Source organism: Salvelinus namaycush, chromosome 34 (assembly GCF_016432855.1).
Source record: "Salvelinus namaycush isolate Seneca chromosome 34, SaNama_1.0, whole genome shotgun sequence".
NCBI classification, from domain to species: Eukaryota; Metazoa; Chordata; class Actinopteri; order Salmoniformes; family Salmonidae; genus Salvelinus; species Salvelinus namaycush.
The window spans coordinates 15,851,844-15,865,067 of record NC_052340.1 but is presented as its reverse complement, the minus strand read 5'-3'; the positions used below and the strand labels follow the sequence as shown (position 1 = coordinate 15,865,067).

Below are 13,224 nucleotides of genomic sequence, written 5' to 3'. Positions count from 1 at the left end.
TTCCACCTGATGACGAAACTCGAAAAGCACTGCATTATTTCTGCCTCATGCACAAATTCATGTTGTTGTTCCTATGACCAGAGAAAGTGAAATATTCCTCGACATTAAAATAGACGAGCCACTAATAATGAAAACACAGGCCTATCGATACACTTGGCTACTCATTCATTTCTGCTGCAGTGCTGATTGTAGCGTGAGTGGAAGTAGTGAGAAGCGCGTTTTATGATTTTGCAAAAAGTTGAATAAAAACAGTGTTGGCCGTGTTGAATAAAAACTTAAACATGAACTCACTCATTAAAAAAGCAGCTCTTTGCTGTATCCTTTGACAGTATTTAGTTTTCTGATAATGGTTTTAAAAGTTATGAAATATGGAAGCTGCAGGCACAGTGATTTGAGCTACCCGACTGGTCAGTAGTAGGCACACTTGATTTAGCTCTCCAGGTCTGCCGGGTAGACCAAATCAAATGGTTCGAAATGGGAACAGTTTGACTACCCGGCCTGCAGGGCAGCTGAATCAAATACACCTACCGCCACCAGCGAAAAAAGGTGTGCAAGGATTTACCGTTGGAGATCGACTAGGAATGCCTTAAAGATCACGATCGACCGGTTGGTGACCACTGCTTCAGCCTATCACAGAGTCCCCTTTCCTCCCCTTCCCTTCTCTCTCTCTGACAGATGCCTTTGTAAATTGTAAATTGTAAATTGTAAATTGGACCATGTGCACAACAGGAATGTGGCGTCTCCCTCCTCTCTCTGTCAGAGCCCTCATTAGAAAACCATTAAAACCATTTAAACTCTGTCTAGGCCTGTGTGTATCAGGAGGTGTATGTGTTGTGTGTCAGGTGTGTGTGTCAGGTGTGTGTGCATGTGTGTGGGTCAGTGACTTTGTGTGTGTGTGCGTGCGGACTTGTGTGTGTGTGTGTGTGTGTGTGTGTGTGTGTGTGTGTGTGTGTGTGTGTGTCAGCGACTGTGTCTGTGTGTGTCTAAAATGTGCTGGGCCTCCTAGCTGGTTCAGTGCTAGTATGAGTACTGATTTATGAAAGCAGTGTTTGTCGTGTTCTGTGATGCTGTTGGTTTTTACCAGGCCTATGGGAGTTTGACCAGGCCTGTTGCCTATGGGAGGATAACTACAGGAGGGTAACAGGCAGGGTTTAGAGAAGAAGCTGGCATGACAGGAAACACTCCAATAAAACACGAGTCTGGTGTTGGTCACATTTCACCCTTTGACTGACCACAACATTGGAGGCTGTTCCCATCCCCCCCTCCCTCTCTCTCCCCTCCCTCACCTATCTCTCTCTTTATTTATCTATTTCTCTCTCTCTCTCCCTCTGTCTCCCTCCTTACTCTCTCTATTTGTAAACTTCCCTGTCATAACTCAGCACCAAGCCGTTAGAGCTAACAGCTCCCCTGGCAGCCATTAATACAGCAACAGCCTGTTAATGGGCTTAACAAGTCAATCACACAGCCTCCATAGATAGCTATCTATGGAGCCTGTTCGCTATCTATGGAGCCTGTCAGCTAACAGCCTCCATAGCATTAGCTATATTAAATGCGGCTGGGTCCCTTCAGGTGACAGACTGGCAGCGTTACTGGGACTGTTGACTACTCACAGACAAGTCTGCCTCACCCTCTCTCTCACACACACACACACACACACACACACACACACACACACACACACACACACACACACACACACACACACACACACACACACACACACACACACACACACACACACACACACACACACACACACACACACACACATGGATGAGCAACACTTAAAAAATGTATTGTGAAGGGGAGGAGGGTGGAATGAGTGGAGGGGGGGATGCTGGTACGAGGTCTCTCGACATTGACTTGCTCTTGTAGGTGGTCAGCTCAACGCTGTTAAGGCCCCCCTCCCACTCCCCCCGGTCCTGTACTCTTTGTCATTATGTAGGTAACACTTTGTGTATGTAGGTAACTGTGTGTACATACGTAAAACTGTGTGTATGTAGGTAGAACTCTGTGTATGTAGGGAGAACTCTGGCTGGGCTGGGCCACTCAAGGGCATTCAGAGACTTGTCCCGAAGCCACTCCTGCGCTGTCTTGGCTGTGTGCTAGGGTCGCTGTCCTGTTGGAAGGTGATCCTTCGCCCCAGTCTGAGGTCCTGAGCAGGTTTTCATTAAGGATCTCTTTCCCTCTGTCCTGACTAGTCTTCCAGTCCCTGCCACTGAAAAACATCCCCACAGCATGATGCTGCCACCACCATGCTTCACCTTAGGGATCGAGCCAGGTTTCCTCCAGACGTGACTCTTGGCATTCAGGCCAAAGAGTTCAATCTTGGTTTCATCAGAGCAGAGAATCTTGTTTCTCATGGTCCGAGAGTCCTTTAGGTGCCTTTTGGCAAACTCCAAGCGGGCTGTCATGTGTTTTTTACTGAGGAGTGGCTTCAGTCTGGCCACTCTACCATAAAGGCCTGATTGGTGGAGTGCTGCAGAGATGGTTGTCCTTCTGGAAGGTTCTCCCGACACAATTCTGTCTCGGAGCTCTACGGACAATTCCTTCAACCTCATGGCTTGGTTTTTGCTCTGATATGCACTGTCAACTGTGGGATCTTATGTAGACAGGTGTGTGCCTTTCCAAATAATGTCCAATCAATTGAATTTCTCACAGGTGGACTCCAATCAAGTTGTATAAACATCTCAAGGAGGATCAATTTCGAGTCTCATAGAAAAGGGTCTGAATACCTGTGTGTGTAGGTAGAACTGAGCGTATGTAGGTAGAACTGAGTGTGTGTGGGTAGAACTGAAAGTGTGTGGGTAGAACTGAGTGTGTGTGGGTAGAACTGAGTGTGTGTGGGTAGAACTGAGTGTGTGTGGGTAGAACTGAGTGTGTGTGGGTAGAACTGAGTGTGTAGGTAGAACTGAGTGTGTGTGGGTAGAACTGAGTGTGTGTGGGTAGAACTGAGTGTGTGTGGGTAGAACTGAGTGTGTGTGGGTAGAACTGAGTGTGTGTGGGTAGAACTGAGTGTGTGTGGGTAGAACTGAGTGTGTAGGTAGAACTGAGTGTGTGTGGGTAGAACTGAGTGTGTGTGGGTAGAACTGAGTGTGTGTGGGTAGAACTGAGTGTGTAGGTAGAACTGAGTGTGTGTGGGTAGAACTGAAAGTGTGTAGGTAGAACTGAGTGTGTAGGTAGAACTGAGTGTGTGTAGGTAGAACTGAGTGTGTAGGTAGAACTGAGTGTGTGTAGGTAGAACTGAGCGTATGTAGGTAGAACTGAGTGTGTGTGGGTAGAACTGAAAGTGTGTAGGTAGAACTGAGTGTGTGTGGGTAGAACTGAGTGTGTGTGGGTAGAACTGAGTGTGTGTGGGTAGAACTGAGTGTGTAGGTAGAACTGAGTGTGTGTGGGTAGAACTGAGTGTGTAGGTAGAACTGAGTGTGTGTGGGTAGAACTGAGTGTGTAGCTAGAACTGAGTGTATGTAGGTAGAACTGAGTGTGTAGCTAGAACTGAGTGTGTGTGGGTAGAACTGAGTGTGTAGCTAGAACTGAGTGTATGTAGGTAGAACTGAGTGTATGTAGGTAGAACTGAGTGTGTGTAGGTTGAACTGAGTGTGTGTAGTTTGAACTGAGTGTGTGTAGGTTGAACTGAGTGTGTGTAGTTTGAACTGAGTGTGTGTAGTTTGAACTGAGTGTGTGTAGTTTGAACTGAGTGTGTGTAGTTTGAACTGAGTGTGTGTAGTTTGAACTGAGTGTGTGTAGGTTGAACTGAGTGTGTGTAGTTTGAACTGAGTGTGTGTAGTTTGAACTGAGTGTGTGTAGTTTGAACTGAGTGTGTGTAGGTTGAACTGAGTGTGTGTAGTTTGAACTGAGTGTGTGTAGTTTGAACTGAGTGTGTAGGTAAAACAATTTAGCAGAATAATGAAACACAGCTGCTGTTGTAATATCTTGTCACTCTCTCCTTCGTGCTGATAGACCAGCAGCCATGTTCTGTGTGTTTCAACAGACAGACAGATAGACATACAAGTAGTTTAAAGTAGCATGTATTTGTTAACAGGGCATGTTATCTGGTGTGCTGCTCTCTCCCTTTCCACCACAAGCCGAGCCCAGGAAAAGCCCTGTCCAGACATAAAACACTACATTTTAAATAGCTTTTGTCATTAATGCTTTATTAATTGCCTGGGGCAACACTAACCCGACGTGGGGTGTTCTAGAAATATCTGACACTTTGAGGTCAGAGCTGTTCCCGCTGTGTTATAGAGTGGCTGTGGTGGTTCAGCGTTCCTCTGTCTGCATCCCAAATGGCACCCCATTCTCTATATAGTGCACTACTTTGGACCAGGACCCATAGGGAGCCATTTGGGACACATCCTCTGACTGCTCCTCTGAGGAAGGAGAGGATTTCTTTCTTTCTTTGTCTTCAGCCTTTGTTCACATACAGTACAGCACTCCTTTGTTTTTAAAGTAATGTTTTATTTTTATATAAGCGATAAATCAAGTATGTATTTGTAAGTGCTTTAGTTATTCACTGTGTACCATGTCTCTGTTCCTCAGAGTTTGAGCACAGTGTTATTTATAATTCATGGTTTATGTTTTATTGTGACGTTTCCTTCTGGGTTGAATACCGATGAACAGGGAATGCATCAGACCCACTGTAGATACAGAGTATTTTACACTGAGCAGAGGTTGTTTCATGGACACACACCCACACACACACGCACAGACACCCACACACACAGCGACACAAAGACACACACCTTGACGTCTGAGGTGTCTCTCTGGCAGTGCCTCCAGGAGCGGGTGATGGCTGAGAAGGTCCGGTCTGGATGGTCAAACTTGTTGTTGTTAGCATTCAGGAAGAACGTGGTGAAAGGTTCCTGCAAGAAAAAACATACATACATTTTACGTTGAGCAAAGGATGTTTCATGCACACACAAACACACACAAATATCAGAACACAGATAACACCACCATACCAAACCATACTGTCAGTGAACTAGATTTTCTATTGCATGTTCAGAATGAATAATTTCTGCTCCCCTAAGGAGAGCTAATGGCTGAATTCTACTGGTTGTGACAGAGATAAGGGCAATGAGAATCTCTTATTGGAACCCTAGATGCGGTAAAGAGGTCAATGGAACGCAGACTGTGGGGGATCGAAGAAGGATGCCAGATTGGTGCACATTCGACAAATCTGATCTAACAAAGTGAATATTTGTCAAATCCGTCATGATTGTCATGTATTGTCATGTATTGTCACAGGCCCACAATGTAAATTACTAAAGTCCGATTTTGGCTGCATAACATTTAGAAGTACACAAAACACATATAAACAATAACCTAAATGTAGAATAATTTTGGCATTTCCATTGTTTGGGTTGAGTTCCACTGAGTTCTTTATCAATGATGTGTTTCTGTGTCTGTATATATCTGATGTTCCTGTGCCAGACTAGCGTCCGTCCGTCCGTCCGTCCGTCCGTCCGTCCGTCCGTCCTCCCCTACTGTACATTACCCACAATGCCTTAGGGAGTATTAATTACTGTGCTTCTTGGTAGCCGGGAGCGACGGTTCTAATTTGCTGATACTGTATGTGGTGTTCCCAGTCTGAGACGGAGACAGTGTTCTGATGGAGGGATGTAGGGAGTAGAGGGGGAGAGGAGGGGGAGAGTGGCAGGCTAAGGGAGGACAGGGGGTGCTACTAACTCCCCATCAAGCTTTCTCCAATTAACGAGCTGCCTAACATATCAGATATGGACAAACCCCAGGAGGGGTAACCCTATATCTCACAATTTAGATTCCACTGGTATTTACTAAACACTAGGTGGTATCAATGTGCTTTCAACTGTGTGGACTGTGTGACTCAATATCTAACTAACTTACTGTACTAGCTGCCATTTAGAAAATGTTATTTTGGATAAAAAATGACTAACGTCTGTCTCCACAAGTCTAAAATCAGATAGAAAGTGTAGAAATGATAATGAACCTATATATTTGTTTGATCAACCACCCCTTTTCTAGGTACAGGGAATAGGGTATTGGGTGGATGGGGTACAGAGTACGTACTATCCTGAGCAGCCAGAGCAGGGTGGAGTTAGCGGTGGAGTAGTGGGTATTGTAGTGATATGGGGGTGTCTGGTCCTCCTCCCAGGATTCATAGCGCTCTGCATAGAACACCGCTCGCTTTGGGTTCAACGCTCCGATTGGCTGAGGGAGAAACAGAAGTTACTACATACAGAAGATATGATGTTCAGTATATAACTGATTTTAAAGACTTAGCAGACAGACAGCTCCTAGATCAGGGTTGTCAAACACAAGGCCCCCGAACCAAATGAGACAATTTAATATGGCCCGCCATGTTGTCATGGTAGAAAAAGGCCACAGGAGTTAAGTAAGGCCTGCTATTGATATTACAGTAATTACGTACCTAGACAATGGATAAAACAAGAAATATATGAATTTACAACCCAAATGTTGACCATTGAAAGCATAATTCATACTTCCACCATAACACAGGAACAGAAGCCAAGTCAATATTACACTATGTGTCCCAGACTCTCTGTATTACGCCAAGACTCATTCTGGGTCACAAATAGCAACCCATTCCCAATATAGCACACTACCTTTGGGTAATAGGATGCCACTAATTATGTGGGTAATATGATGCCATTTGTGACGCGCCCTACGCCAATATTATGACACTGAGACTCACTCTGGGTCCCAAGCCTTTGCTTTCTCATGTGTTTCTAAGACAATCTAATTAGCCATTAAAATACATGTCCTGGAGGATAAATGGTTTTCTCTGCCTTCTCAATCACCCTGGCCAACAGGCAGCCATTGAAGGTATATTGGCAGTCAATGTTAATACACTCAGTGCTATTGGTCAGTAGGGGAGGGTGTGTATCCGTGTCTCGGATTGACCACAGGAATCATGGGAAATCTATCCCAACAAAGCCCTTGATTCAGACCAGCTGCAGCTAGTGGAGAAACCAACGACTAAAAATAAAATAACTTTAATATCAAATCATTGACTGTGCCGTTACTCCAGTATTCCCGTGACTAGAGTTATGAGAGTGTTACAACACGAAAAGCTGCTTTCCAAATTACATTAAATTCCCTATATAGTGCACTAGTTTTGACCAGAAGGCCCTGGACATATAGTGCATAGGCTTCCATATGAGATGCAGCCAGACTTTCTCATCATCTTCATTATTTTCCAACAGCCCATAGATCCCTCTATGTGGCACAGAACACATGGCATTAGTAGGAATGACTAGCGCTCAACTCTCTCACTCCAAACCAACTGGTCACGTCTGGTTTCCTTCTACGTTCCTTTCTTTCCTCTCCAACGTAATGACCGTCCACATCGATGTTAGCACGATGAGAGAGAATGAAAGAGAAGTTTATTGAGATCTGCTGAGATTTACAGGGTGATAATAGGCTGTCATGTGACGTCTGGGGCCAGCTGTGATTGGGCTGTGGGCTACAGGAAGTCAGACATGCTGGTAAACATCCAGGAGGAACCAGGCTGGTCTCAGTCATCTTAGCCCAATCATAGTTGCAGCTGGACAGCTCAGACAGATAATAGGACAGACTGGGTTTCAACCCGGTTCTGACAACCAGCTAACATGTCCCACAGCTAACACGGTCTCACAGCTAACACGGTCTCACAGCTAACACGGCTTCACAGCTAACACGGCTTCACAGCTAACATGGTCTCACAGCTAACATGGTCTCACAGCTAACATGGTCTCACAGCTAACATGGCTTCACAGCTAACATGGTCTCAATGCTAACATGGTCTCACAGCTAATGTGGTCTCATAGCTAACCTGTTCTGTACCCAATCTTCAAGGAGAATAGATTAAAAGGGAAGCGTGTAGCTCTCGTAGTCGATAAACTGTATATTGACAACCAAATGTTCCGAGACACAGATTGCTCACTCCATGGCTATTCTAAAAAATTACAAAGTTCTCATAGCGGAGTCGAATAATGGAACGCCAAATAGTAGCCATGGTAGGGAATGTAATAATAATTGTAAAAAATAGATAGAAAAGCAATAAAATTAAACAATTGTTAAATGAACTACAACTACACTATACCATTCAAGATAGGGAATGTTTTAAAATAATTATTTAAATTTAGATTTATTGTATTTTATAAAGGGATAAGACGGCATTAGAAGAAAGGATAACTAGTAAAATAATACTTAAAATATAACGAATTGGAACACAAAAGTACTCAATCAACATGGTGGAGATACAAAACACAGCAAACAGAAGACATAGAAGGCACAGTACATGGGTATGTGTGGATGTATTGTGATGAAAGGGGCGGTGTGTGTTTTTTGTGTTTGGAAAAGTGTGGTGTTAAGTGAGTGAGAAAGGAAATGGTTGCATATCCCAGAACCAATGCGTGTCTGTGAGCAAGGGTTGCGAGAGAGAGCTTTCAATTTTGTGCGGATGAGGGATACATTTTAAAATAAATTATACATTATTTATTTATTTATTGTCCTATCGTGATGGAACGATCCCCAAGCCTATACCCTAGACACCCACCTAAGCGACCCATACACTAAAGTCCTTATCTGTTTCATGGGCATACTGTAAGTTGCCTATTTGCAGCCAAAACAGATTGAGGAATGTGGATAGAGACCTACTAGAGCAGCACAGTCCCTTCAAGATTCTGAGCCTGCCTGGCAGGGTTGGTCCTACAAAGCCAGAGCCCCCTGATGGGAGAGCATAATATACAAGATTCTGAGCCTGCCTGGCAGGGTTGGTCCTACAAAGCCAGAGCCCCCTAATGGGAGAGCATAATATACAAGATTCTGAGCCTGCCTGGCAGGGTTGGTCCTACAAAGCCAGAGCCCCCTGATGGGAGAGCATAATATACAAGATTCTGAGCCTGCCTGGCAGGGTTGGTCCTACAAAGCCAGAGCCCCCTGATGGGAGAGCATAATATACAAGGACATTCTCAAAGCTGCTAATGAGAACCTTTACGACCTTGTAGGTAGCCGGTGTGGCTCCCGGTGGGGTACCCCCACCCAGGTAGTGGCAGTGCTGGCAACACTAGCTGCAGTAACCCATGGGAAGGGGGTCACACTCGGACAATCAGAGAGGGGACATATTATTGTGACCCTGGTTGCACAAAATAATCAAAGGTCTGACTGCACAGAGACGCTTGGGAAAATGGTCACAACGAGGGACCAGTGTGTGTGTGTTTCAGGGGAAGGTGGTGTAGCCGATCTCCATCACCTAGGACTTGACAATGGTGAAATCTCCCAATTTTTGCCAATTTTGCTCAATCTTGCATGCTTTCTCAAACAGTTGTAACTGTATATGCATTCGTAAATCAAGTCCTTTTTTGAGTTGGTGCTCTGGGATGTAACAACAGTTGAGCATCTGAGCTTATAGTTGATTGTGGGAAAAGGGGTTGAGAGAGTGTGTGTGTGTGTGTGTGTGTGTGTGTGTGTGTGTGTGTGTGTGTGTGTGTGTGTGTGTGTGTGTGTGTGTGTGTGTGTGTGTGTGTGTGTGTGTGTGTCCCACATCTGTTGCTAGGGGTAAGGATGTTAGAGGCAATATAGGATGAATCACAATAATTGTTTGTTAATATAATAATTGCTTGACAAAAATGTAATGCAATGGCAATCCTGGTTATAGGTAATAATCCTTTGATTGAACTGTCAACATTATTAGCCATATTAATTGTTAATGATGGAAATAAAGATATATATAGTTTTTTAATAGCTATATATAAAGCAAATTGAGGGGAGAGCATTGGAAATGCTTTTAGCGGTGGATCTGCTTCTGTTCTGTGGTGTGGCACCGTGTGCTCTTTTCAAAGGATGGGTCCTGGCCTCTCGGGGGCCCTAGTGATCCGGGGGGACGGGGGTGGCCTGCTGGTCACTGGGATGACAACCCAACTTGGGATGGGGAGGGGCTTTAGAGGGTGTAATAGTGGAGAACAATTGGAGGGTTACTTAGTTGCAATGCAAATATCATGGACACTCAATTACTATGGTACTTTTTAATGGTTTGGACACACCTACTCATTCAAGGGTTTTTCTTTATTTTTACAATTGTCTACATTGTAGAACAGTGAAGACATCAAAACTATATACATATGGAATCATGTAGTAACCAAAAAATTGTTAAACAAATCAAAATATGTTCGATTTTAGATTTTTCAGCCATATTAATTGTTAATGATGGAAATTAAGATATATATAGTTTTTTTAATAGCTATATATAAAGCAAATTGAGGTGAGAGCATTGGAAATGCTTTTAGCGGTTGCCTTGATGACAGCTTTGCACACTCTTGGCATTCTCTCAACCAGCTTCATGAGGTAGTCACCTGGAATGCATTTTAATTAACAGGTGTGTCTTGTTAAAAGTACATTTGTGGAATTTATTTCCTTCTTAATGCATTTGAGCCAATCAGTTGTGTTGTGACAAGTTAGGGATGGTATACAGAAGATAGCCCTATTTGTTAAAATACCAAGTTCATATTATGGCAAGAACTGCTCAAATAAGCAAAGAGAAAAGACAGTCCATCATTACTTTAAGACATGAAGGTCAGTCAATCAGAATAATTTCAAGAACTTTGAACGTTTCTTCAAGTGCAATTGCAAAAACCATCAAGCGCTATGATGAAACTGTCTCTCATGAGGACCGGCAGGAAGGAAGACCAAGAGCTACCTCTGCTGCAGAGGATCAGTTCATTAGAGTTACCAGCCTCAGAAATTGCAGTCCAAATAAATGTAGAAAATAGTAAAAATAAAGAAAAACCCTGCAATGATTAGGTGTGTCTAAACTTTTGACAGGTACTGTATATATTTGCAAAACAATATATGGGGGATTGGAAGTGATGCAGACAATTACATTGATGGAAGCTAGAATCTTAAAGCTGATCTACCTGCAGAAAAAAAAAAAAAACATGGTCTCACAGCTAACGTGGTGTCACGCCCTGGCCTTAGTATTCTTTGTTTTCCTTATTATTTTAGTTAGGTCAGGGTGTGACATGGGGAATGTATGTGTTTTTGGATTGTCTAGGGGTTTGTATGTTAAATGGGTCAGTGTCTTGTCTAGGTGTTTGTATGTCTATGGCTGCCTAGATTGGTTCTCAATTAGAGGCAGCTGTGGTTCATTGTCTCTGATTGAGAGCCATATTTAAGGCAGCCATAGGCATTGGGTTTTGTGGGTAATTGTCTATGTAGAACGTTTGTAGTTTTTGTATTGCACTTACGTTTGTAGCTTCACGGTCGTTTGTTGTTTTGTTTAGTTTTGTTATAAGTGTTAGTTTCGTGTTTCACTCTTCTCTAAATAAAGAGAATGTATTTTTCACACGCTGCGTTTTGGTCCTCTCTCTCACTGCAAGACGATCGTGACAGAATTACCCACCAAACCGGGACCAAGCAGCGTGTTAAGCAGCAGCAGGAGCAGCGCATAAAGGATTCTTGGACTTGGGAGGAGATACTGGAAGGTAAGGGACCTTGGGCTCAACCGGGAGAATATCGCCTCCCTCGTGAAGAGCTGGAGGCAGCTAAAGCCGATAGGAGGCGATATGAGGAGGCAGCACGGAAGCAAGGCTGGAAGCCTAGAGTCAAACCCAAAAATTTCTTGGGGGGGGTGGCTACAAGGGAGTGTGGCGAAGTCAGGTAGGAGACCTGCGCCAACTCCCCGAGCTTACCGTGGAGCGCGAAAGTACGGGCAGACACCGTGTTATGCGGTAGAGCGCACAGTGTCTCCTGTACGTGTGCATAGCCCGGTGCGGGTTATTCCACCTCCCCGCACTGGCAGGGCTAGATTGAGTATTGAGCCGGATGTCATGAAGCCGGCCCAACGCATCTGGCCTCCAGTGCGTCTCCTCGGGCCGGCATACATGGCACCAGCCTTACGCATGGTGTCCCCGGTTCGCCTACACAGCCCAGTGCGGGTTATTCCACCTCCCCGCATTGGTCGGGCTACGGGGAGCATACAACCAGGTAAGGTTGGGCAGGCTCAGTGCTCAAGGGAGCCAGTACGCCTGCACGGTCCGGTATTTCCGGCGCCACCTCCCCGCCCCCAGCCCAGTACCACCAGTGCCTACACCACGCACCAGGCTTCCAGTGTGTCTCCAGAGCCCTGTTCCTCCTCCACGCACTCGCCCTATGGTGCGTGTCTCCAGCCCGGTACCACCAGTTCCGGCACCACGCACCAAGCCTCCTGTGCGTCTCCAGAGTCCTGTGCGTCCTGTTGCTGCTCCCCGCACTAGCCCTGAGATGCGTGTCCCCAGCCCGGTACCACCAGTGCCGGCACCACGCACTAGGCCTAATGTGCGTCTCCAGGGTCCAGTATGCCCTGTTCCTTCTCCCCGCACTAGCCTTCAGGTGCGTGTCCCCAGCCCGGTACCACCAGTTCCGGTACCACGCACCAGGCCTATAGTGCGCCTCGAGAATTCAGTGTGCCCTGTTCCTGCTCCCCGCACTAGCCTTGAGGTGCGTGTCTCCAGTCCGGTACCACCAGTTCCGGCACCACGCACCAGGCCTACTGTGCGCCTCAGCAGGTCAGAGCCGCCCGTCTGTCCCGAGCCGCCAGAGTCGCCAGCCAGCCAGCCATGAGCCGCCAGCCATGAGCCGCCAGAGTCGCCAGCCAGCCAGCCATGAGCCGCCAGAGTCGCCAGCCAGCCAGCCATGAGCAGCCAGAGTCGCCAGCCAGCCAGCCATGAGCCGCCAGAGTCGCCAGCCAGCCAGCCATGAGCAGCCAGAGTCGCCAGCAAGCCAGCCATGAGCAGCCAGAGTCGCCAGCCAGCCAGCCATGAGCAGCCAGAGTCGCCAGCCAGCCAGCCATGAGCAGCCAGAGTCGCCAGCCAGCCAGCCATGAGCAGCCAGAGTCGCCAGCCAGCCAGCCATGAGCAGCCAGAGTCGCCAGCCAGCCAGCCATGAGCAGCCAGAGTCGCCAGCCAGCCAGCCATGAGCAGCCAGAGTCGCCAGCCAGCCAGCCATGAGCAGCCAGAGTCGCCAGCCAGCCAGCCATGAGCAGCCAGAGTCGCCAGCCAGCCAGCCATGAGCAGCCAGAGTCGCCAGCCAGCCAGCCAGAGTCGCCAGCCATGAGCAGCCAGAGCCTACCGCCAGCCAGGATCTTCCAGAGCCGCCAGTCAGCCAGGATCTACCAGAGACACCAAAGCTGGTATTGCCAATGGTGGAGTGGGGGTCATGTCCCGCACCCGAGCCGCCGCCATAGGAAGGCCCACCCCGGACCCTCCC

At 46.5% G+C, this 13,224-nt stretch overlaps 1 protein-coding gene across 1 annotated transcript in view; it reads right to left on the bottom strand.

Annotated features, from left to right (window-relative positions):
* LOC120029212 (neurobeachin-like) overlaps nucleotides 1–13,224 on the bottom strand; it is a 327,891-nt gene that overhangs the window by 30,367 nt on the left and 284,300 nt on the right. Inside the window, exons 47-48 of the mRNA XM_038974506.1 lie at nucleotides 6,049–6,189; nucleotides 4,743–4,862 (exon numbers count right to left, since the gene is read on the bottom strand). Of these exons, the coding sequence (XP_038830434.1) occupies nucleotides 4,743–4,862; nucleotides 6,049–6,189 (261 nt within the window). The remainder of the gene's footprint in view (nucleotides 1–4,742; nucleotides 4,863–6,048; nucleotides 6,190–13,224) is intronic.